The sequence below is a fragment of the Manis pentadactyla genome, chromosome 5 (genome assembly GCF_030020395.1).
Source record: "Manis pentadactyla isolate mManPen7 chromosome 5, mManPen7.hap1, whole genome shotgun sequence".
Taxonomy (NCBI): domain Eukaryota; kingdom Metazoa; phylum Chordata; class Mammalia; order Pholidota; family Manidae; genus Manis; species Manis pentadactyla.
In genome coordinates this window covers 2,790,040-2,811,946 of record NC_080023.1, presented here as the reverse complement: position 1 = coordinate 2,811,946, position 21,907 = coordinate 2,790,040, and the positions used below count along the sequence as shown (strand labels likewise).

The following is a 21,907-nucleotide window of genomic DNA, read 5'->3' as shown; positions in this document are numbered from 1 at the left end:
AATCCTTCATGCACGAAGAGATGTTCACCCCTAACATTTTTGTGTTGTGAACTCTAGTGGCTTCATTAAGTCACTAAAAGTCTGTTCTTCAACTTGTTCATTGTTTTCTTAAGCAGTTTTCCTTGGGACTCATGGGTGTTTTCTTAGCTGACCCCCACCCTCTTTGTTAGCCTCCTTCCCTGCTCGCTGTCCCAAAGCCTCCGAACGCTCTCTGCCAGCTCCCTCTGCATGGACTGTTGCATGTGAGTAGACGGCCATAGTGGTGAGTCTTCTGGCTCCTGCCGGCGCGGCATGACCCAAGTGCAGCACAGGCCACCTGCAGGCGCCAGTGATGGGCGCGGCTGGGTGTGCTTTGCCACAGTAGTGACCCTGCGCTGAAAGGCACTCTGCTGTCCTGGTGCGCACAGTTCCTGTGAGGCTGGTCTCCATGACCGCCTGACCCAGCCTCTGCCAGTCCACCCGCTCCTGTGTTGCAGAGCAGGGGAGGCCCCTGAGGCCGGGGCAGCTCATGTCTGCATGACACGGTCTGTAAGAGCTCAGGTGAAATCAGGTAACCTAATCCTAAGCTAGGGGGCACCAACAAAGCAAAGTGGGGCTTCCTATTTTCTTTATAATAATGCTTTTACTTTATAGATCTCTTTAAAAGGAAGCAGTTTTCTCTTCCCCAGGTGGTCCTGGCGAGAGAGCCTCTGTGCTCCTTAGCAGGCGAGTCACGGGGGCAGAGGCTGAAGACCGCCAGGCTCCTCCTCTGAGCCCGTCTCTCCTTGAGTTCTTTCTACCCCCTGCTCTCCCATATGCCTGTCTGCCCTTCCTCTCTCTCTCTTGTTTTTCTTTCTTTAGTTTCATTTGTTTAGTTTTCATTCATTTTACTAAAAGGGAGTGGGCCCTAAAAATCAATTTCCTGCTGGTGACACAGAGTAAACTGCTGTTACAGATTTCCCCAAAGTATGTGTGTAGTGGCAGCTTTGAGCTTTATTTGCTATTAGCATAAAGAAATGTTAACTCACTTCAGGTGTTTTAGTCTGTGTACACATTGAAGGGGAGGCCTTGTTCAGCATTTGAGTCTGTTTCTCACTGTTGTGGAGTAATACAAATTCCATGCAGTGTCCCAGGTTGGTATATTCATTTATAATACTTGTGTTAAGTTTTCAAATGTGTTCAAGCTTCTGAGGTTGTTGTTTTAATGTTTTGACTACAAATTATTTTTAGTAAAAAGCTGGAGTTACTTTATCTGAGAAGATAACCATCAGTGAGTATCTCACGGCTCCACACTCATTCCCGTGGTCCTGCACAGCGGCTATGCGTTTGCCAGGTCTACTGCTTTCTTTAAAGTCTCTGGCATATGGCTATCATACTGCCTCCTAAAGGTATTTGGAAAGGCATAACATTTGCTGTCTAAGATGGGCTTGTTTTAATTCAGTGCCTACTTATGCTTAAGAATTAGAATTTTATTTTTAAAATCTCATATTTGATTGGAGATACAAAAAAAAATGAGAGGTGCAGTGTGCTGACGCCGTGCGCTGACCTCTAAAGCAGCTGCTGGTAAGCGCTCACGAGGTGCTTCACGTTGTTTGGGATATTTTTGTAACACTCGAAAAGTATGAAGTTATATAAAAAATTCGACATCACCAAACTCCTCCGCCAGGTCGCTGCTATGTACATGTTCATACAGTGATTTTCTTGGGTTAAAAGAGCTACACAGACAGTGCATTCTAAAGCTTTAGTTTATTTTATGTCAGTGCAAACCTTTGGTGATGCCCGCTGCTGCCTCACGGTGCACTCTCCCCACACTTGCATAGCATCATCACATCACTGTACATGACTCTGTCATCTCATGCTTCCAGCTGGCTTTGGCATTGGTGACTCTCAGAGCAGTGACCCAGTGTGCTCTGAAGGGTCCCCACAGGCCAGCCTGAGGGTGACGGGGCCTAGCTCTGCCGTCAGCCTGTATCATGCCCTCGCTCCCCGCGGGGCTTTCTGCACGGCACACACCAGCCACTCACGACTTGGCTTCCACCACTACTGGCTTCTGTCGGGCCCGTGCTGCCCTGACCCAGCCACTGCGGTGGCCCGGGAGGTTGGTCATTGGTTCATTCTCTGTGGTGTTCGGCGCATGATCAGACGTGAGATAAGTTGGGCAACTTGGATGCTGTGGTGGTACCTGTTCTTGTCTCAATTCTGACTTGTCAACTGTTTTTGATATTGCAGTGGACTAAAGAGGATGGACAGAGAACTTCCACCTCTGCTGTCCCCAACCTGTTTGTCCCATTGAACACTAATCCCAAAGAGGTGCAGGAGATGCGGAACAAGGTGCGTGCTGGGGCCAGCCTGGTGGGGACTCGTGGGTGGCAGCGGTGGCGCAGGCAGGATGGCATGCATGCTGCTTCCCCAGTGAGGGGCCGCTCTTTGCGCTGCTTCTGCTGTCATGCTAACAAGTGATGTGCAAGCACCCAATGGTGGGGGGCCCGTGTTTCTTGAACTGATGCTTACTCACATAGTAGGACAGGACTGGAAGCTGCCAAGACCGCTTCTGGCAAGAACAGCCTTAGTCCCCGGCTTTCAGGATTTGTTTGAAGAGTCCTGAGCATTTGGTGTATCAGACGTGAGACCCGGCAGTGTTCAGAGTGTCATTATGAGATGGGCACATAGGGAATGTTTCCCTTCAAGTCAGTGAGTGTGGGAAGAGACCCGTGTGTGCCAAGGCCACCTAGAAGGTGCAGAAGGTCAGAAGTGGGCCTGCCCCTGAGGCCCGTGGATTGCTGCTCAGGCTGGGGCAGGCCTGGCCACACAGGACCCATGGGGGCTGCACAGAAGCGCAGCATGTGTGTGGCTGTGGACCCAGGTGACTCGCAGCCACAGAGAGGCTTCTCTGTGCTGCTGATGGGTGTTTCTCCTTGCCATCCTCAGATCCGAGAGCAGAACTTACAGGACATCAAGACGGCTGGCCCCCAGTCCCAGGTCTTGTGTGGTGTAGTGATGGACAGGAGCCTTGTCCAGGTGAGAGCTCAGGATATCTCTGACATGAGCGGGTGGTGGCACTAATGTCTGTCTGCTCCAAAATGTTTCTTAAGCTGGGAGAGATTGGCCCTGTGAGGTGAGTGTTCTAGGCAGCCAGTTATCCTTGTTAACAGTCTTCATGATAAGAAATAGTGCAGCCACTACCCTTGAGCTGTATATAGGCCAAGCATAAGCATGCCCTGGGGGCCCTGCTCCACGACCTGCATGCCTTTGTGGGGCAGCACACGTGCCTCCCACTCTGGGACGCAGGCTCGTCCTGGGTTCAGCAGAGTGCTGTGTAACACGCTCGGGGAGGGCGGGCTGACTGGCCTGTGTTCTTGTCCTTGAGCTGTCTGCACCAAAGCACTGCTTGGGGAAAGGTGGTTGCAGAGGTCACTAAGTGTCCACGTTCACGCGCGTTTCAGTAAAGATAATCACGTAAGTAGTTATCTCTGAAAAATAAGTTGCCACCTGATGCTTTAAACAGGGTAGGTGATGGTTGTCGCATTTCCGATTTTGGCCGGCTGTGGTCCTGGTTCTGAGGTCTGTGTTTGCATGTGGCATCACCGGTACCACTGCATTGACCTGGCAGGCTGTCCCTGTTGCATGCTTTCCTCTGGCTCCATCCTGTGCACTTGGTGGATTTTTCAAAGCTGGGCCTGGTGGGCTCTGACAACTCAGTTTACTATTGCAGGACGCACCCCTCTCTGACTGCACGGAAACAATCGAAGGGCTCGAGCTTACAGAGCAGACCTTTAGTCCTGCTAAATCTCTGTCTTTTAGAAAGGTACTCAACTGCCTGTCCTGAACTGCCTCTCGGCATGCACTGCTGTCCTCCCCAGCCCATCCCCCACCTGTCTGCTCTCGCTTGGCATTGTCTCTTAGTTACCAAAGTAGCTTTAAACCTGTCTCTAAATTATCTGTGAGATAGCACAGAAGGTTCTGTTCTGCCTACTGTGTATTCTTTAATTAAAACATTTGGTATGAGGTTTACAGTGTTGAGCACTCTAGTTGTTGCTGAGAAGTGGCCGATCTTAACAATACGGTGCGTTTCTGAAGTTCTGCATGTGACCGTGGTCAGTGCCTGTGTTTGGGTCTCAGGAGCTTGCCTTTCAAAGATGCCGATTGCGAAAGGCTGACGTGGGCAGTCTGGGGCCTGGGCAGCTTCTTGTGCGGCCTCCCATCTTCGCTTGCTCAGCTCTGACTGCAAATGTAGTGAGCATGACATTCGGAGGGTGTTATGATTGAAAGACCATGGGTGTTCAGAGGAATGGGAAATCAAACAAGGCAGTATCTTTGTTGCTGATGAAAAGTATTTAAGAACTTCTTTTATTGTTGATAATTTTTTAAATGTTGCAAGGGGGGCAAAAGACTTAGGAAAAATTGAAAGCCCAGATTATGCTTTCTCTACGTATATGCATATCTAGCATGTCTGGAAGTGGAAAGTCTGGCATGACCTGGTCAGCTGGAAGGAGCCCTTCCTAAACAGGCAGGCTGCTGGTGTGCAGACTTGGAGCCCAGGGCACGTGTCAGAGGCTTTCCTGGGTTCCCCTGCAGGCAAAGGAAATGTTCAGCGCCTGTCTCTTTCAATTAATACGCCTCCAGGGAAATGCAGATATCATTTTAGTGATATGCCAATTGCCAGAGAAAAGCAGATTTGTACCAGAGATTCTACATTTTTGTCTGAGGTCCCCACTAGTAACTTTATTTTGCACACTTACATGTTAATTCAGCAGGTCCTGTTATTCCTTGTTCTTAGAAAGTGCTTCCAGCTGCCCTTCTTGGAGGGACTTCTCTGCCCAGGGGAGGATGTGCTCTTACACCCCAGTTAGCTAGTTTTCCTGCTTTGGCACTTGAGGCTGAAGCCTTTGTGATCCTGTACTCACAGTTCTTTGTCTCAGTGTGAGCCCACAGCCCACCAGAGCCCACCCGCAGTGCAGCCCTCTAGCTCGGTGGCTGGTGCTTACGTGTAGTCACTGCATTGTGTTGCGTGTAGTGGTTTCTCTCTCTGCCTGCTGGGGGTTCTAGAAGGCAGGCTCATCACTGTTTGAAAGGACACACTCTTGGCCAGCCCTTGCCCTCAGCTGTTTTCACTCCCTCCAGCAGTGCTCAGACTGGGTGTGAGGCAGCTGCCTGTGGATGCTTCATGAAATATGGGTGATGGGCCCCCAGGAGTGGGGCTTCTGATAATCGGGCATCCTCCCCAGTGGGAGCACTGTGCCCTCCATGAGGGGCATGTCCGGCTGGAACTGGCCAAAGAAACCACTCAGCTCTGGGCCCGTTGAGGAGATGGTGGTGCCTCACGTATAGGTTCTTGTTTCAGGAGATGGTGGCGCCTCACGACCCAGCCTGTTTTCTTTGCCACCCTCTTTCTGATGCTCACATTTGCACCCTGATCTTCCTACTGCCTAAGCATATTTCATTTTTATGGGGGGAATCTGACTCAATTGATGGGCTTTACTGGGGCTCTCCCACATCTTTTGTGTGGACCTCAAAACACAGACCACCCTGATCCTTCAGGAAGATGGTGCTGCTCACTGGCAAGTGGATTTCTCCTTGATTAAGGGAAAAGGACCTTTTGTCAAATGTCCTAAAAATGTTCTTTGCCTAAAAAGGCTTGTGTGTAGATAGTTGCATTGTGTTTGAGAACCTGAAGAATGGGTGTTTGGAACTTAGGAAGTTGGGGCTTCTCTGGAATGCCTTCCTTTGCTCCCACCGCTCCCTCCCTGGTGCTGCCTGTGCGCACAGGGCGGGTGTTGTCTTCTGACAGAAGAAGGGGCTGGTGAGTTGTTAGCTGCAGCCCGACGATCCAGGTCCCAAAGGAATACTATGCCCAGCCAGTGGCTCTCTGGACTCCATCGCGGAAGCTGCAGTGATTGTGGCTGCCTTTGGGTTTTATCGCAGGTGGACTGAGTCGTTAGAGCCTAGGGTGTGTGACAGTCATGCTGAAAGCTGGCCGGCCCAGGAGAGAACTCTGCTCTCTGATGTGTGTGCATGAGCTGCCCTGCTCTGTGTGCACTCGGGCCACATCCCCATCACCCTTCACGCTCGTGGTAGAAACTCGAGGGGGCCTGGGCCCACCTAGCAGACTCAGTTGCTGAGCTTGGTGTGTACCTAGTGTGTGCATGGCCCAGCACTAAGAATGTAAATTCCAATCTGAGTGGATTTTACAGATGAAAATGCTCAGAGAGGTCAGGTCACTAGCCCAGGTTTGCACAGCTTCAGAGATGGAGCTGTCATTCCACACACTGCCTCAGTCAAGTGCAGAAGCAGTCCCCGGCCATCTGTTGTGCTTAGGGCCCATGTTAGGTGCCTGGGTGTGAGGGAAACAGCAAGAGCCTCTGTGTGGCCTGCTGGAGGGGGCAGCCATCCCACATGCTGATTTCTCAAACACTGGGGGCCTGCTTCCCTCTGCACCCCAAGCGTTGCTGCCTCTTTTCCCTCCAGAGTCAGGTCCCTCCCCTCTGTCCCCGATCTGCGCAGAGCTGGCCTGGCCGCAGTTTGGATCCCAGCTGAGGAATCTGGAGGCAGGAGCCGCTGGCTGGCTGTGCTGTGCCTTGAGGGCCTGGTGTCCAGCCAGAGAGGGCCTTGTTTCTCCTTGGGGTGTCTCTGTGGCAGTCAATTCTAGCTCTTTTATACCTTTACTGATTTTGAACATGTGGTTTAAATGAATTTAAACACCTCTCTCAAACCTTGTATCACCTCATTTTATTAGCAGTGATGCTGGGGTACAAATGCAGCCAAGTTGCCAGTAGCTTTATAGGATGACAGTGCTCAGCAGGGCCTTAGCTGTGCTGACCCAGCAGGCCCCTTCCTGGGTGGCAAAACTGAGGCCTGTGGGCAGGAAGGGGCTTGTCATGAGCTATCGAGCTAACACACGTGGCAGAGGACTCAGGTTTCTGTCTTGGTGAGGATGGGCTGCTTCTGAATGAAAACCCAGTTAACCTTAGGTCAGGCCTGGGGAAAAAGAGGGCTGCCTGTGACCATCCAGGCTGTCTTGAGTCGCCAGGCTTTCTGAGCAAAGGCTGCCAATACCAGCAGGCCCTTCCCTGTCCCCAGACTCCGGGATTGCTTACAGACGCTCCATACCCAGTGTGCTGGGCAGAGACTGCTCCCCCGGGATCCCCAGCCTCTGCCCGGGGAGCAGCTGGCCCAGGGGAACTGAATTCCCCAGCACTTGCTCCGGCTCTGGCTCCTGTGCAGATTGCTGGGATGCCCGCTACCTCAGGTGTTGGCCCGTCATCGACAGCACTGGCCAACCGGGCCTGGCCTCAAAATGATTCTGGAGTCTCCTGTTTTCAGTTGTCTCTGGAAGCTCCCATTAAGTGATGGGCCTGTACGTGAGTTCTGATTAACTTTCTCAAAAATGAACCCATAGTGTATGGGGGCTAGTTGGGCTGGCCTGTGGGGCACAGAGCTTCCCTGGGGCAGCTGAGTATGGGGCAGGCCACACACCTCAGGGCCGCCCTGCCCGCTGGGCCTCTTGGGCCCACCTCTTCTCAGAAGGTGGACGTGGTCTGTGAGCTAGGCTTGTGCCTTCCCCTTCCCTTCATTTTATACAAATTCTCACCGTTTTCCAAATTCCTTAGACAAATGCTGGTATTTGGGGACATTCTGTTTTCTCGGTGCTTTGGGATAAGGTCTGGGAGCTAGTTAGAAACTTAGTGCCTAGTCAGAGGAACAGAACTCTGGGAACTTAGAATGTAAGCAAATCTCTGAACATACCTTCCAGAGTGTTGTTATCCACGAAATTTCCTGATGTTGTGAAGGAAGGCAGTTGACTTAAAAAGTCATCTTGTCCATCTGTCTTTCAGCGAGGAGACTGTTTTCTGTGAGGCGCTCTGCACTTTGATGCCTTTGCTCCTGATTTGCTTCAGGAGTTTTTCTCCTGTTGCATTTATTTTGTAGCACCACCCACTGTTTCTGTGCCTTCCCCCACTGAAGGCTGCAGCTCCACCTGAGCCTCAGGGCCTGTGGCAAAGCCCAGGCTGGTCTCCGGTGTCTGTGTGCTCCAGGAAAGCCTCCCTGCCCCACCCTGCCTGCCGCCTTGCCTGGGAGGGAGAGTCCTGTGGGAAGGGCTCCTGGGGACCAGGACTCCCTCTGTGTCCTCAGGGGGAGCTGGTGACAGCCTCCAAGGCCATCATCGAGAAGGAGTACCAGCCTCACGTCATTGTGAGCACCGCGGGCCCCAACCCCTTCACCACGCTCACGGACCAGGAGCTGGAGGAGTACCGCAGGGAGGTGGAGCGGAAGCAGAGGGCTCCGGAAGGTGAGCGCGCTCCAGTCCTGGGCTGCTGGGCAGGTTCGGCACGGGTGGTCGCAGAGGCCCAGGGAAGTGCTGTGTGAGCTCCTCTGGGCCCCTGGTACTGACTGTTGGTGATGATGAGAACAGTCCTGCCCGGGAGACAAAACCTTGTGTTTAGTTAAGACTAGAACGCTCTTCAGTGCACATTTCTGTCTGCTCATTTGGGCCAGTTCTGTTGCAGGAACCGCGGGAAGTGCGAACAAGAGTCGGGACCCCGGGATGTTTGGGGAGAAGCAGTTTATTAGCGCCGCCCTGGCTGCATGGGTTCCTATCCAAAGGCTGAGCCCCGAGCCAGCGGGGCGTGCCTGCTACGTAGTCACTCCAAGGACAGGGGGGCAGTGGGAGCTATTTGTGTACTACAGGTTCAGCCCGAATGCTGGTTGTGCTTTAGCCTATCTCTATAAAGGGCACCCAGATACTCCATTGTAAACTAATGGGCCTACATGACTGTGATCAGCAAGCTGTTCTGTCCCGGGGGGCCCTGGTGGGGGTACACTGTTACATTGCTTTGAACTCGAGCACCCTGTTGTTTCCTCTGCCTTCTTAAAGCCTTAAAGAAACATTGTCCCTTTTCTTGGCTTGGCTTCCTACCACAGTTCCATGGGGACTGGAAAGCTGGGCACACTTCTGAATAGTCCGCTTAGAGGAGACCCACAGGGACAGCTGTAAGGGCTACATGGGACCACACCAGATGGCCAGGGTGCTGTCCCTGGACCTGGTGGCGTGGGATCCTCAGTCCTGAATGGCTCCACCAGAATGAGGCTGGGCCTGAAAGTGCCCTGGCTGTTGGAGGAGGTGGTGGAGCTGTGGACGAGTGAGGAGGGAGTGAGCAGGGCCCCTGTGCCCCGAGTGCCGTCCGGAGCTTGCGGGCCCTGCCGGGCAGTCCTCATTCCTCCCGCTAGACGCCCTGAATAGGGCATTCACAGGACCTCTGATCCTGAGTGGTCCGTGGGAGAGCAGGCTAAAGATTGTTTTTAAGAGACATTCTGCACTTTGACACATGCAGCACCTCTCCCTGTTAAAGTCTCGCCGAGAAGAGGCCTCCGCGATCTGTGCAGCCTCGTCAGCACTCACTGGCCTTGTGTGAGTAGTTGTGTTGTGCCAGGCGCTGTGCTGGGTGCCGCACACACGCATGTCAGCCAGTTCTCAGAGTGACCCTGAGACAGGCCTGTTCCCACAAGTCAGAGCAGAGGAGTCTGGGCCACAAACAAGGTGGCAGGGCCTGGAGCTGGCCCAGAATCTGTCACCTGTGTCACCGTGCCGTCCTCCCACTGGCAGCCTGCAGGCTTCACCGTCTCCACCTTGGGGGTTCCCGACTTCCCATCTTTCTCCACAGACCCTGAGTCTTCCTGGGCAGGGGCCATCGCGGGCTGCCGCGTTGCCTGCTCTGGCACATTCGCAGACGGTGTGGCTGTGTACTGGTGCACCCTCTGTTTCGCTTGGGCACTCCCTCACACAGGAGGTTGTACTTCTGTGAAATGTGGTGGGACTACTTTACAACAAATGACAAATGGCTCTAAGAGCCCGAACCTCATGGAGCAGTTTGTTTCAAACTTTAGGTTTTGAAAAGTAGATCCACACAGTTTGAGAACTAATGAGAGAAGCAAGGCTCTCACTGCCTCTACGCTGAAGGTCGAGGTGGATCTGAGTCCCTTTCCCTGGGTGCCTTTGCTTGGTACCAGGGAGACCGTGGGGCACAGAGCCCTCCACCACTCAGAAGGTTGGCGCTGCAGAGGTCCAACCCTAGTCCTTTACTGGGGCCGCAGGTCCTGAGTGTGGGCCCAGTTCTTCCTCAGTTTGCCCCCTGGGCACCAGCCTTCTGGCATGGAAGGCCCACAGCGTGGGGGGCGGACAGTCACCCTCCTGGGTCCATGGGGGATTAGCCCAGGTGCTGCTCCTAGGACAGCCTCTTATGTGCCCTAATTTAATGTTTTTGTCTCACTTTAATGCACTGGTTAGCTGCTACTTAAGTTTGAGTTGTACAGAAAAACCGCTGAATTGTTCTTCAGTGTGTGTAACACCATCACTGCCTGTCGCTTTCTGTTAGATGTGCATTAAAATTAAGACTCAACTGCGTGTTGACTGAGAGTGACCCTGACATTGCAGCCGCACCGAGCTGATTCCCATTCTCTGCCCAGAACAGTGTACGCGGCCTGCAGAGCTCTGAGCTGTTGCCGTAATTACCTTCCTCAGAGTGAGAACTGCGGGTGGAGAGTGGGCCTAAGCTGTAGGTCCTGTGGCCTGACGCCGGTCCCTTAGCAGGATGTGTGTTCTTTGGGCCCTTTCAGGGTCTGAGAAACCTGACTTTTTTTTTTTTTGAGTCAAACCACAAGATATAGGAGAGTTTCCCCTACATGTGAGGCTCCACTAGGAGGGTGTTACAGCAAGTGCATGGATGGGACAGCTGGGACCATGCTCTGACACAGCTGTCAGTGGGAGTGGCAGCCAGGCGCCCTGCCTGGCCACCCCCCGCCTGGCTGTGGTGCTGGCTCTTGGCGTCCGGGGCGGGGCTGTGTGGCGGTCTCCTGCGCCACAGGTGAAACTCGGGCTGTCCCTCAGAGGCCTCAGGTGGGAGGGGCAAAGCCTTGGGCCTCTGGCACTTTTTCCTGGTTGAAGGAATTAGTTTATTCAAGTGGGAGATGTAAAGGCCTTCTGGTCATAACACAGGGCTGCAGAAAGGTAGTGCCGCTTAGGTTGGTGTCTCCCTAAGATCAGAGGCCCTGCTGATTGTAGTAGCTGCTTGGTACTCAAATATACGGGGTTCAAAATACGGGGCCCAGTGACCCTAAGCTACTGATACAAACCGTTCAATTGAGAGATGGAGATTTCGGGAATTAGGATAGCATTGGTATGCATTTTTCCCTAGATATGTAGTAGACTTGGAGTTTTCTGGGCTCTGGGCCCTAGTTTCTACCATTTTTCCCCTGGTTCTTACCAGAATATTTTACATAGAAAATAAAAATGTGCATTACAGTTGCCAAGTTTAAATTATTGGTAGAAGATGCTCTACATAAAAAATCAGAACCAAAGTAATGTTCACGTGACATCCCTTGAGGTGGTGACTAGGGTGAGGTGCTCCGGGCTCTGGGCTGCCAGCTCGGTAATGGGAGAGGTGGATGGTGCGGACCCTCGCCAGTGGGCAGGAGGGGGCAGGCTGGGGGCCACCAGTCCGCTGGGAGTCACAGAGATGGTTCTGGCAGGTTCTCTTTGGAGTAAGAATGGAGATTAATTTTGTATGCAGAGTTGGTTAAATCTGTTCCAAGTTCTGATCCACAGCCCAGTCATCATCTGCCTCCTCTGTCCCTTTTGGAGAGGAATGAGGAAAAGGATGCCAACAGTGTGGCTGTGCCCGCCTGGTCCCATGGATGCCCCCTGAGAAACCCCACTGTCCTCCAGAGGGCCGGGTGGCGAAGGCTCGGGGCCTACAGCCCTTGATCATATTCTCCCTTCCTGTTCATCTACAGAGAATCTGGATGAGACTGGAGATCAGAAAGAAAAGAGTCCTCCCGAGCACCCGGATGCCCCCCACACCCCCCCGAGCACCCCTGTCAAGCTTGTGGAAGGTGAGCCCCACGCTGGAGGGCATGTGGCCAGAGGTGGACTGGGAGGGGCACACTGGTGTTTTCGTCCAGGGGAGGACAAGCAACCGTGCGGCAGTGGTTGAATGACACTAATGAAGAGTGTGCGTGCCTGGAGCCCATACATCCTGTGGTTCTGAGCTCGTCCGGCCTCCGCTCCTGTTTTGATTCTGTCCTGGGTAACTCGAGGCAAAACAGATTAGATAGAAGTCAGGGAAGGACAGATTTGGGGATTGGAGCCCACCATGGTTTACAGAGTCTGTTTTGCCCACTACTTGCACACCTCTTGAACCTTCCTGTGCTCGCATCGCCTCCGGACAGTGTCCCCTACTGTGTCTGGACTACCCTGCTCCATTTGACTTGCCTGTCAGTCAGTGTGGAAAGAACTGGCCTCTGTTGGCTGCACTCACCGCATGTCTGTGGCGTGTGGCCCGAGTGTGTGTCCCTCCATCTTGTACATTGTGCTTCCCATGGCTGTTGGAAGCCTATGGCCCCCCAATCCTGTGTGTCTGCGAGGGTGGCTCGGCCACTCTCCTGTGCCCAGTGGCTGGGACTGAATGCATAGACTCTCTCCTGTGCTTTTCTCTTCCTGTGGCTACGCTCCAAGCAGGAGGCGGATGTGCTAAGGAATACCTGTTACCATAGTAAGTACCCTGCTGCCCGGCTCCTCCTGCTTGACCTGAGGTCCCTGTGCTTGGCTGCCTTCTCCTGCTGCTTTGTTGCTTTTATGTTTTGGTCTTGTTTATTCAGAATAAACACAGATGTCCCCTTTTTTTGTACCCAGTACCTCCTGGCAGGGGCTGGGTCATCTGAGCGGTGGGTGGGCTGCCTGCCCTGGAGGCTCCCATGGACCCCGGGGTGCTGCTCAGAGCCCTCTGGGTCTCAGAAGGTCCAGGGGGGCATGGGTTCCTGTTCAGTCTGTGAGACTCATGATTGCTTGGTGGGAGGGTTTTGCTGTATCAGATAAGACATAATCTAGACTAGGTTCAGACAGGGTGGGATTTTGCCACCCACTGCATGGGATTGCACAGTTTGGACCCTTGCTTTAGTATAATTTGAGGGGCAGAAGAGCACCATTTGGCACTATTCTAATGTGACATTTGGTTCCATAATAGTTATGTGCAACCACAGGCAACTCAGCGTGCTTTGCAGAGTGAATCCTAATTTCTTCCTGCCCCAACTAAGAGCACCCGATTATCCCGGGGCAGAAAGGGGCTGATGGGGTGGGGGTGGGGCAGCTTCAGCCTCCCAGAACTGCAGCGCTGGGTGGGGCAGGAGCCTCCTGAGGCCACTCACCCATGCTCAGCCCATCTGCGTCGCCTCCTGATGCTGGGCTTGATTTGTAAGTACCAGTTTGCAAACCACTAGTCTCTTGTAGCTTTACAGGCTGTTTTTTAAATCTACAAAACTGGGTCCTCCCGGCAGTATAGAAATCTGATGGGAGCCTCCACTGGGAACCAGCCAGTGTCTCTTCGAAACAAGTCACACTGCTCGTTTATGTTTTGATGTTTAAATGGTTAGGATGGCTTGATTTTTTGCCCCTGCCCTGTACCTGTTGGCTTTTCTTTTCTTTTAATTAACATACATCATTTAAAATGGCTTTGTTTGCTGTTGGTATTGCAAAAGGGGCCCCAGGGGTTGGGGCTCCCACTGGACCGGTTTTCCACTGCTGCACTCGCTTTCCGGTGTTCTCCACAGGGCGGACCGGGCGCCGCGGACGGCCTTAGACTTACTGTCCTGCGGCCCAGCCGCGCCCAGGGGGCTCCAGAGCAGGCCTCCTTCTGGGGACTGGTGCAGAGTGCGGCGTGTGACCAGCGCCCTCAGCTGGCCCAGGTCACTCTGATGGCTGTGAGGCCAGCCTGTGGTGGCATCTGGCTGGCAGTGCCGTCCACGAGGGGCTAAAAATGCCCACCAGGGAGCCTGTGCTTTGTGTGTGAGCTTCAGCCAGCCACGAAGTACAGTCCACCCTACCTAAAGGCTCTTGTCCTCGTCTCGGTAAGGGTTCCTAAGGACAAGTACAGTGGCAGTTTCTGGGCCAGGTGCCGCCTGTGTTTGAGGTCCCCTGTAGTCTGGGCAGTTGCCCTTAAACCCCATCTCCCTCCCGACCCCACCAGACCCGCTGCAGGAGCCGACTTCCAGGGGCGACACTGATGCCGCCGCCTTCCAGCCGACTCTTCCTGACCTGTCCCCTGAAGAGCCTTCAGAAGCGCTTGGCTTCCCGACACTGGAGGAGGAGGAGGAGGGGGAGAAGGGGCTTGGTGGGGCCCATGGCCCTCCAGGCCCTGCCAGGTCCCCCCCAGTGGCCAGCCCAGAGCCAGCCCCAGCCCAGGTGGCCGAAGAGGCCGTCTCCCCAGCTGCCGAGGAGGGGGCTGCTGGGGACCCTGGCAGCGATGGGTCTCCAGGCAAGTCCCCATCCAAAAAGAAGAAGAAATTCCGTACCCCCTCCTTCCTGAAGAAGAGCAAGAAGAGGAGCGACTCCTGAAGGCCCGTCCTGCACAGACCGATGCCACCAGGCTGTCCCCAAGTGTGTCCTGTGCTGTCTTCTCATGTAAAGGAATGCAAATGCCCACGTAGCTAGAGCTCCCCTCGTGGCATGACCAGACCCGCGTGTAGCCCGGTGCTGACCTCGTGTGTGTGCAGTGGGCCTCCTGCCCGGCCCCACCCCTGGACCCTCACCCTCAGGTTCTGGGGGAGCCTTGGTCTCCATGTCCTCCTCTGCGGCGCCTATCAGCGGCAGCAGCGCAGCCCATTGCCTGCTCCGCAGGGACGTGCTCCTCCCGGGGTGCTACGTCATGGTTCCGGCTGGACAGTCGGAGGCCCTGCCGGCTCTGGCCTCCACCTCTCCTGTTGTGAGGTAACCCCTTCCTCTGCTATGCTCCCCTTCCTCCTCACGTCTCAGGTGACTGAATCAGGCTCACAGCTTCCTATTGGCATTATCTGCTCAGTGATGTCATTTTGTTCATATACACAAAGCCTCAGTCCTGTGAAAACACTCATGTGCCCAACAGCCAGGGCACTGTGGCACCTAAGGAGGGTGTGGGCTAAGCTGGAAATCCCAGCAGCAGGTGGGCCTGTGTGCACCCAACACAGCCCATGTGTGGTCTGATTACCCTGCGGCCAAAGACGGGTTCAGGGGCTCACAGCTTTACTCTTTGGAGTCTCTAGATTCCAGTCATGGGGAAGGTAAATCAGGAGAGGGAAGAGTCCTGTCTAGAATTTTCTTTGTTTTAGACTGAACACGAGTAGGCCACTCTGCACGTGTCTGGAGCTGGCTGCCGGCTGCAGCAAAGCACTGCTCACCGGGATGGCGAGCTCGGGGGGCTAAGAGGGGATGCCCCCACCTGAACTCAGCTGGGAAGATGCCCTGCTTTTGGTAAAAGCCAATTCCAGGTAGAGGTCGGCCCTGGTGGCCCTGTCTGCGCCGCCCCCGATGCCCTTCGCCAGTCACTCAAGGAGCTGTTACCTGCTCTCCTTGTTTGACGCTGGTGTGCACTGTCACTTAGCTCAGATCCCTGGGACACAGCAGGAAGCTGTGTAAAGGGAACTAGCAGGTGGCCCAGGGGCTCCTCAAGGGTGACCCAGTCTAGGAGCTGCCTGGTGCCAGCCTGATTAGCCCCCCAGGGTGGCAGGGTGCTTGATGGACCTGGTACCATACGGACTGAGGTCCCAGACTAAACCAAGCAGGACCTGAGGCTGGCTGCATGGCCCTGCCCCCTGCTTTTCTCCTGCGTGTCATTTTGTTGCTGAGGTGGTGAGGAAATTTCACCATCACCCTGTACTTCAGTTAACCGTGGGCTCTTCCTGTCAGCCTTCCTTTTACCCCACACAGGCAGTGACTTTAATTTCACTTTTGTAGTTCGTTTTAACTCTTTGTATTACAACATAAGTGTAGTCACATATATGGACACAGGCTTGGGAGGACAGGTCCTGTGTCTTTTCTTCACTGTAACACATTTTACTCATGAATAAAATTCTTTAAGCAGTTCCTTGTCTTAAGCTTGGAAGGCAGTTTTTACCTTTTAATATTTTCTTTATTTTAAAATAGGACTTTGAGAAGCTTGTCTCACATCCCACCAAAAAAGATGCCAAAGTGTTTTTCTTGGTCAAAAGACGGTTTGTTGTTTTGGCCTGGGGAGACCTGCAACCTAGAACTAACTGCCTGCTCTGGTGCCCACTTGCTTCTCCACTGGGCACTGCAGGGGCGGCCTTGGGGCTGCTGGGCGGGGCCCGCAGAGTGGCAGAGAGCTGTCCTGACACCCTACTGTCCTCTACAAGCAGTGCAGAGGTGGGGGGGACCTGTGATTGAAACATACCCGCAGAGGCATCCCCCTACCCAGTCTGCCAGGGTGCAGGCACCAAGGCATTGCCCAGCACATGAGGAGCCCAGTTTGGAATTCTGCCCCTTGATTTTGTATCTCTGTGCAAAAGGGAACGGGCTTGGGCGCAGCCTTACCCTCTGGTCGGTGGAGGTGAAGAAACTTCCACTTGAGCGACTGCTCTGGCACCAGGGGTGTCCCAGGGCGCTGGGTGTTGAGGCAAAGCCGAGTACTGGAGAAGGGCACTTGGTATAAAAGAGCTGCTTTATTTTGTCACCCAGAGGCCTGGCTGAGACCCATGACATCGAGTGGAACACAAATGAGCAGAAAGCCTGGGAGGCTTTGGAGTCACTGGGCCTGCTCCCAGCAGGGCTGCTGGCCCACCTGGGGAGCTGGAGGAGTGTCTCGCGCCCCCAGGCAGGCAGTGGGGAGCAGTCCTGGCTAGGGCCCCCCACTACCTGCCTCAGCACCCCCAGCCTGGGGTGGGGTGGGGCGGGGCCGGGCAGCTACTCGGCCTTGGGAGTCTGTGCTGGAGGCCTCAGATTCCTCAGGAGCAGGAAGGGGAGCAGGAACAGCCCCGAGCACACAGTGAAGCAGACCCGGGCCCCTGCCAGCCAGTACACTGCAGAGAGACAGGCCTGCGTGACTGGGGCCCGCTGGGCAACCCCCCTGCTCGCCTGTCCCTCGGCCCGGGGAACGCAGGACTGAGCTGTAGATTAAGTGGCTGGAACAGGAGGGGTGGAAACAGGTGGAAACAGACAGCTGAGGGAAGCCAGGAGGGGCTGTGTGGTCTCTACTCGGGGCTGGGAGCCCCCCCACCCAGGCCTGGCCTCCCAGGGCACACGAGGAGCCCCAAGCGCTGCCCCAAAGGCCTCACCTGAGGCAGCCACCATGGGCCCCACGGCCCTGGCCAGGGCACCCAGGCTCCGCAGTGTGCCCATGACTGTGCCTTTCTGCCTAGGAGAGCCTGTGGGAGGGGGGCAGAGGCCGTCAGCGGCCCCCCAGCTTCCTCCCCCCTGGGGTGGCCTTGGGCAAAGGAAGGGCTTACCATAGCCAGCGACCACGGAGGACAGGCAGGGCACTACGACAGCGGCAGCTGGCGGGGGACATCGGGGGCTCCGTCAAACCACCAGAGAGGCTGGCGCAGGTGGCATCCAAGAGGAGTCCCTGCCACCCTCCCCACCGCGCCCCCTCTGCACAGGGACCACTCACCAAAGGAGTAGAACAGCAGCCCGAAGCCCAGCACAGGCAGTGTGCGGCTCCAGCCAACGAGGAGGAAGGCAGGGACCAGCAGCAGGATGGCCTGCAGGTGGGCACAGCTGGCCTCAGGACGCACCCCCTGCTGCTGCCAGCACAGCTTGGGATGCCACGCCACCTGCCCCTACTTTACAGACACTCCCGTACCCGCTTCACAGCTGCAATTTCCCGGCCTGGGCTGATGTGCCGGGTGTAGATGCCCTGGATGGTGGCCATGGTGAGACCGATGAAGAAAAACATCTTCCCCTGCTGCAGGCTGGTAAGAGGGGGCCGTCAGCACCCCAGACCCGTGGGCTGGCTCGCCGCCTAGCTCCCACAGCCAGAGCCGGAGCCCATGGTGGGGTGGCGACAGGCCGTTCATCACCATCCTCCGGGCAGGCCGCCCTCTGTCCCAGGTTGATCAGCTGGGCCCCAGGGGACGGGTCTAGGTGGGAATCAGCCCTGAAGTAGGGGGCTCAGGACAGGCTGATGGCAGGCATCCCCAGGCACACTCCCACCTGCTGAACTGGAAGCGCTGGTGCGTGAGGAAGCTCAGCGTGTACTCCAGGCCCGAGAATAGGAAGAGGTAGAGGAAGTAGGCCAGGCCCAGGCGGCGTAGGCTGCAGAGACCTGGGGAAGAGGGGAGGGGCTTTTGGGCCCGCAGCCTGGACAGCAGCAGGGGGGCACCAGGCAGCCCGAGGGAGCAACAGCTCCGCCGGGGGAGCTGGCGGCAGCCTCTTACTGTCTCCAGCAGGCGGGTCCGGACTGTGGGCCGTGGCCGAAAACTGGAACAGGGCCAGGGGGCTGAGCAGGTCGGCGGCAGCTCCGAAGCCCAGGGCGATGGAGGGTGCCTGGGGTGGAGGAAACAGAACTGGAGAGGCCTGCCTGGGGGCCTGGAGACACGGCCTGGCGGCTGGCGACAGGCATGGCCCTGACCTGCTTGGCCCCCATCAGGCTTGGGCAGCGCAGGGACCCCTGGAGCTCCAAGAGGGGCTCTGGACATCAGGAGGGGACAGCCCAGCCTCCCTGAGCATTCCTACAGACCCACAGACGCAAGATCCAGGCCATGAGCCGTTTCTTCCTGGGTCCCCCTTACCCGCTTCTCCAGGGGCAGCGTCTCAGGCAGGAAGCAGAGAATGAACAGCAGATCTGAGACCGCGAAGAGCAGGGCAAGCCAGGGCACCATGTCCACGGGCAGGGAGGCACCAAGCATGGGGCCCAGTGTGAAGCCCAGCGAGAAGGCCACTCCGATGACTGCCTGGGGAGAAGGCTGCCTGAGCCAGGCAGGGAGGCCCGGGCCCAGGAGCCCTGCCTGCCAGCCCGCAGGGAGCGCTCACCATGCCTCTGCTGCGGGCGGGCGGTGAGCCCAGGTCAGCAACGATGGCCGTGGAGAGGCTGACGTTCCCCTTGCTGATGCCCCCGATCACCCTGGAGGCCAGGAAGGCTGCGAAGCTCCTGGAGGCAGCCCACACGGCATATGAGGTGGCCAGACCTACCTGCCTCAGGACAGGGGCCAGCCATGGTCACTTGAGCCAGGAGGAGTCCAGAGTGGGGCTGGCATCATCCCCTGGGACCCTGCCCTGTTCTGGAGCATCCCGTGGGCACCTGTAAAGTCCCCGTGGATGGCAGAAACACTGGCACAGGTGGCTTAGCCAAGGAGCCACCACCCTGCAAGCACCACCCCCAGGAAGCAGTGGGAGCCCAGGGGCCTCAAGGGGCTCTCAGCCGTCACCTCCCTGCCTAGAGGGCTGCCGGGAGGGTGGGAGAAGGCTGCAGGCTCCCACCCTGGGGTACCCATACCAGGGACAGTAGCATGACTGGGCGCCTCCCGAGGCAGTCAGAGGCAGCACCTGTGAGTGGCGCGGAGAGGAACTGCAGGAAGGAGAAGGCTGAGCCAATCAAACCTGAAAGACGGAAGCTGCTGTCACCACACTCCGGTCTCCGTCCCCAAGGGTCTGAACATGCTGTGCCCTGCACTCCCAGGCCGTGGTGCTCCAGGAAAGGTGACCCCTCTGGACAGTGGCCACTCCAATCAGAGAGAGAGCAGAAAGGAGTGGACAAGGACTGGGACTGACGGGAGCCCAGGCAGGAAGAGGGGGGTGTCCTGGAAGATGACCCCAGTGGGTCCCAGAGTGGGGCTCGGCCATACCTCCAAACAAGACGCTGTTGTACCTCTTCTCTGCTGGCATCCTGATAGCTGCGGCAAACCAGTCCACCCCGCGCTGCCAGACACCGTAAAGCGGGTCCTGGGGGACAAGGACGCGTGACAAGGGGTTGGGGGAGTCCCCGTTCGGGCCCGCGCGGCCATCGCGAGAGCCAAGAGCAACTGGACAGAGGGGAGGGCTCACGTGGGCACGGCCGTGGCTCTCCAGCAGCCCGGGCAGCAGAGGCAGGAGCAGGGTGAAGGCCAGGAGGTCCAGCAGGAGGCCGAGGAACACCACCGTGAGCACGCGGGGCTCGGGCGCCGGCCGCGGGCGGATGGGTGGGCGCGGGGTGCAGCTCCCGCCGGCTCCCCAGCCCATGGTGGGGGCTGCTCCGATCGGGGCTGCCTGAGGGCAGGGAGCATCCGCTGAGGCACCTCTGGGTACCCGAGTCCCAGGCGCCTCCCTGCCACGGGGAAAACTGAGTCCCCAGCTCCCGCGATGCCCCCGACCTGCTGGCAGCCGGTAGCATCCTACGGGAGGTGCCTCCCGCTCTGCTGAGGGTCTTCCGCTACCCGACACCGGGGCTCCTCTGGGCGCCCGCCTCCGACCCGGCGGCAGGAGGCTCAGGCCGCGGGGACCGCTCAAAGAAACCGCAGGCACAGCGGACCGGGCATCGCCCCACCCGCGCGGCCACCCCCACGTTCTCGCGAGGGGAAACGGCGGCCCCGGGACCGTCACTGCGCCCCGAGAACACAAACCCGCCCACGCCGCGCCGGGAATCCGCTCCCGCCCCGCACCTGCCGCGGCCGCGCGCTCCGGAGGAAGGAGAAGACGGACGCGGACTGGACCGCGGGTTCGCCGTCCGGGAGGGGCGCGCCGACCGCAGCCCGCCCCGCCCCGGAAGTGGGCGGCCGCAGGGCCCTCTCTTCCGGGCGGCGCTCCGTGCGCCCCGCCCCGAGGCTCCCTGCGCCTGACCGGCCGCCGCCCCGCGGGTCCCCGTGCCGCGAGCTCCCGAGATTGTGTCCGGCGTCCGGTGCCGAGCCGGGGTCCCGGGCGGCAGGAGGAGGGGGCGCGGGGCCCGGCGCCGCCCCCCGCGAGGTCCCTGTAGCAACGCGAACGCCAAGGGCGCTTCCAGCCGCCGCGAGGGAGCAGCGCGCCACCCTGCCGCCTCGGCGCCCTCGCCCCTTCCTACGAAATCCCCAAATGCAGCCAACAGGCACGGCGGCCCGAGCGCACTCCGGCCACCCGCGGCCTCGGCCCCGCCCCTCAGCGGCTGCGGGGGCCAGGCTGCCTCACCTCCGCAGCCCACGACGCGCCCCTTCGCGAGGAACAGGCAGGGCTGGTCGTCGTGGGACGGTGACGCTCCCTGGGCTGCCCGGAGCGGGGCTGGGGAGGCGCCCGAGCTGGGGCTTCAGGAGCCTGTTGCTGGCACAGTCCATCCTGAGCTGAAGGCGGAGCAAGGCCCGGCCCGAGAACCCGGCCCCTGACTTGGGCCCACTCCACTGAGGCAGTTGGGTGCCTGCCCAGTCTGGGCTCTTGGCACATTAATGTAGCAACAGCTACGTGACGAAGTTTGCACGTGGCCGAAACCCAGGGGCAGTGTTCACAACCGCCAGGGCCCTTCAGGTTTGCAGAGCCGTGCGCCTGGGAGCCATGTCTCAGGACTATCCCAGGAGAGGCGGGTTGAGGCCAAGTACCTGCTAGAGCATCTGCTTCTGCAAGGCCTCAGCCTTCCCGTTCTTCCAGAAACCCAAGGCTGCTCTTGGCTTGAGCCTGACCTGCCAGCGGGGGCGCTCTGGCTCCCGTGCCCTGCATCCTGAGCTCCCTCACTACCTGCCAGGTCCTCCCCCACCAACCTTCTCGTCCTGATGCAATGCTGTGAGGCCACTGCCAGGGCTGGTCACATGTGTGACGTGTGCCCCGTAGTCACTGGGGAGTGAAGACCGGGAGACTGGGGGACTATCGCCCCTTGGCACACCCTGCGGGGAGGCAGTGGCACGTTCAGGGGGTGGGCTCTGTGCAAGGTTGCAGACCCCTGCAGTCTGTAAAGTTCGAGGGGGCCACCACGGCGGGCTTATTCGTTGCTCACAGCCCACTGCCCTTGGGAGTCTGGCAAGGGCATGCTGACCTGCCTTTGGCCTTTATCCTTAAGACGCTCCAGGTTAGCACAATGAAATGTCCGCACTGTTTACTTACAGGCGTCCAACCTTAACCAGCACTGAGACTGCTTCCTGGGGCGCACAGCCCTGGCCCTGCCCACCCCCTCCCATCTTCCGCAGTGGCCTGGCACCCCAAAGCACCGGACAGATGGAATTAGGACAGTGCCCATTA

The 21,907-nt window shown here is 57.3% G+C and overlaps 2 protein-coding genes across 19 annotated transcripts in view; one reads left to right on the top strand and one right to left on the bottom strand.

Annotated features, from left to right (window-relative positions):
* ADD1 (adducin 1) overlaps positions 1 to 15,865 on the top strand; it is a 71,085-nt gene extending 55,220 nt beyond the window's left edge. For 3 of the 10 annotated variants that reach the window (XM_036921250.2, XM_036921253.2, XM_057502015.1), the window contains exons 11-16: positions 2,209 to 2,310; positions 2,908 to 2,997; positions 3,692 to 3,784; positions 8,110 to 8,266; positions 11,767 to 11,865; positions 13,995 to 15,865. In XM_036921250.2, coding sequence (XP_036777145.2) covers positions 2,209 to 2,310; positions 2,908 to 2,997; positions 3,692 to 3,784; positions 8,110 to 8,266; positions 11,767 to 11,865; positions 13,995 to 14,362 — 909 coding nt within the window. In that variant the 3' untranslated portion in view covers positions 14,363 to 15,865. Of the gene's footprint in view, positions 1 to 2,208; positions 2,311 to 2,907; positions 2,998 to 3,691; positions 3,785 to 8,109; positions 8,267 to 11,766; positions 11,866 to 12,490; positions 12,526 to 13,994 lie in introns of those variants that run through there. The other 7 variants (XM_057502019.1, XM_057502020.1, XM_057502016.1 and 4 more) reach the window with 4 other exon arrangements.
* Positions 15,866 to 16,441: 576 nt separating this feature from the next.
* On the bottom strand, positions 16,442 to 21,372 carry MFSD10 (major facilitator superfamily domain containing 10). 9 transcript variants are annotated; one of them, XM_057502028.1, is made up of 13 exons: positions 21,355 to 21,372; positions 19,781 to 19,981; positions 19,582 to 19,678; positions 19,233 to 19,444; positions 18,770 to 18,928; positions 18,529 to 18,690; positions 18,175 to 18,283; positions 17,951 to 18,062; positions 17,601 to 17,709; positions 17,409 to 17,499; positions 17,245 to 17,292; positions 17,074 to 17,163; positions 16,442 to 16,818 (listed from the first exon to the last, which is right to left on the bottom strand). In XM_057502028.1, exons 2-13 carry the CDS (start codon positions 19,952 to 19,954, stop codon positions 16,703 to 16,705), a joined length of 1,479 nt encoding a protein of 492 aa, XP_057358011.1. In that variant the 5' UTR covers positions 19,955 to 19,981; positions 21,355 to 21,372; the 3' UTR covers positions 16,442 to 16,702. The 9 variants fall into 9 exon arrangements, with proteins under 9 accessions (XP_057358011.1, XP_057358007.1, XP_057358008.1 ...); XM_057502024.1 differs by lacking the exon at positions 21,355 to 21,372 and adding an exon at positions 20,873 to 21,079 and having other exon boundaries at positions 19,337 to 19,444; XM_057502025.1 differs by lacking the exon at positions 21,355 to 21,372 and adding an exon at positions 20,873 to 21,071 and having other exon boundaries at positions 19,233 to 19,304.
* Between the last annotated feature and the right edge of the window lie 535 nt (positions 21,373 to 21,907).

Bases quoted from the DNA above. Each gene is read 5' to 3' on its own strand.
- MFSD10 (XM_057502024.1), bottom strand. From the start codon at position 21,015: ATGGACTGTGCCAGCAACAGGCTCCTGAAGCCCCAGCTCGGGCGCCTC. The intron at 18,063-18,174 runs GTAAGAGGCTGC...CCTCTTCCCCAG, and splicing joins GGACCCGCCTGCTGGAGACA to GTCTCTGCAGCCTACGCCGC. The intron at 16,819-17,073 runs GTGAGGCCTTTG...GTCTCTCTGCAG, and splicing joins GCCCATGGTGGCTGCCTCAG to TGTACTGGCTGGCAGGGGCC.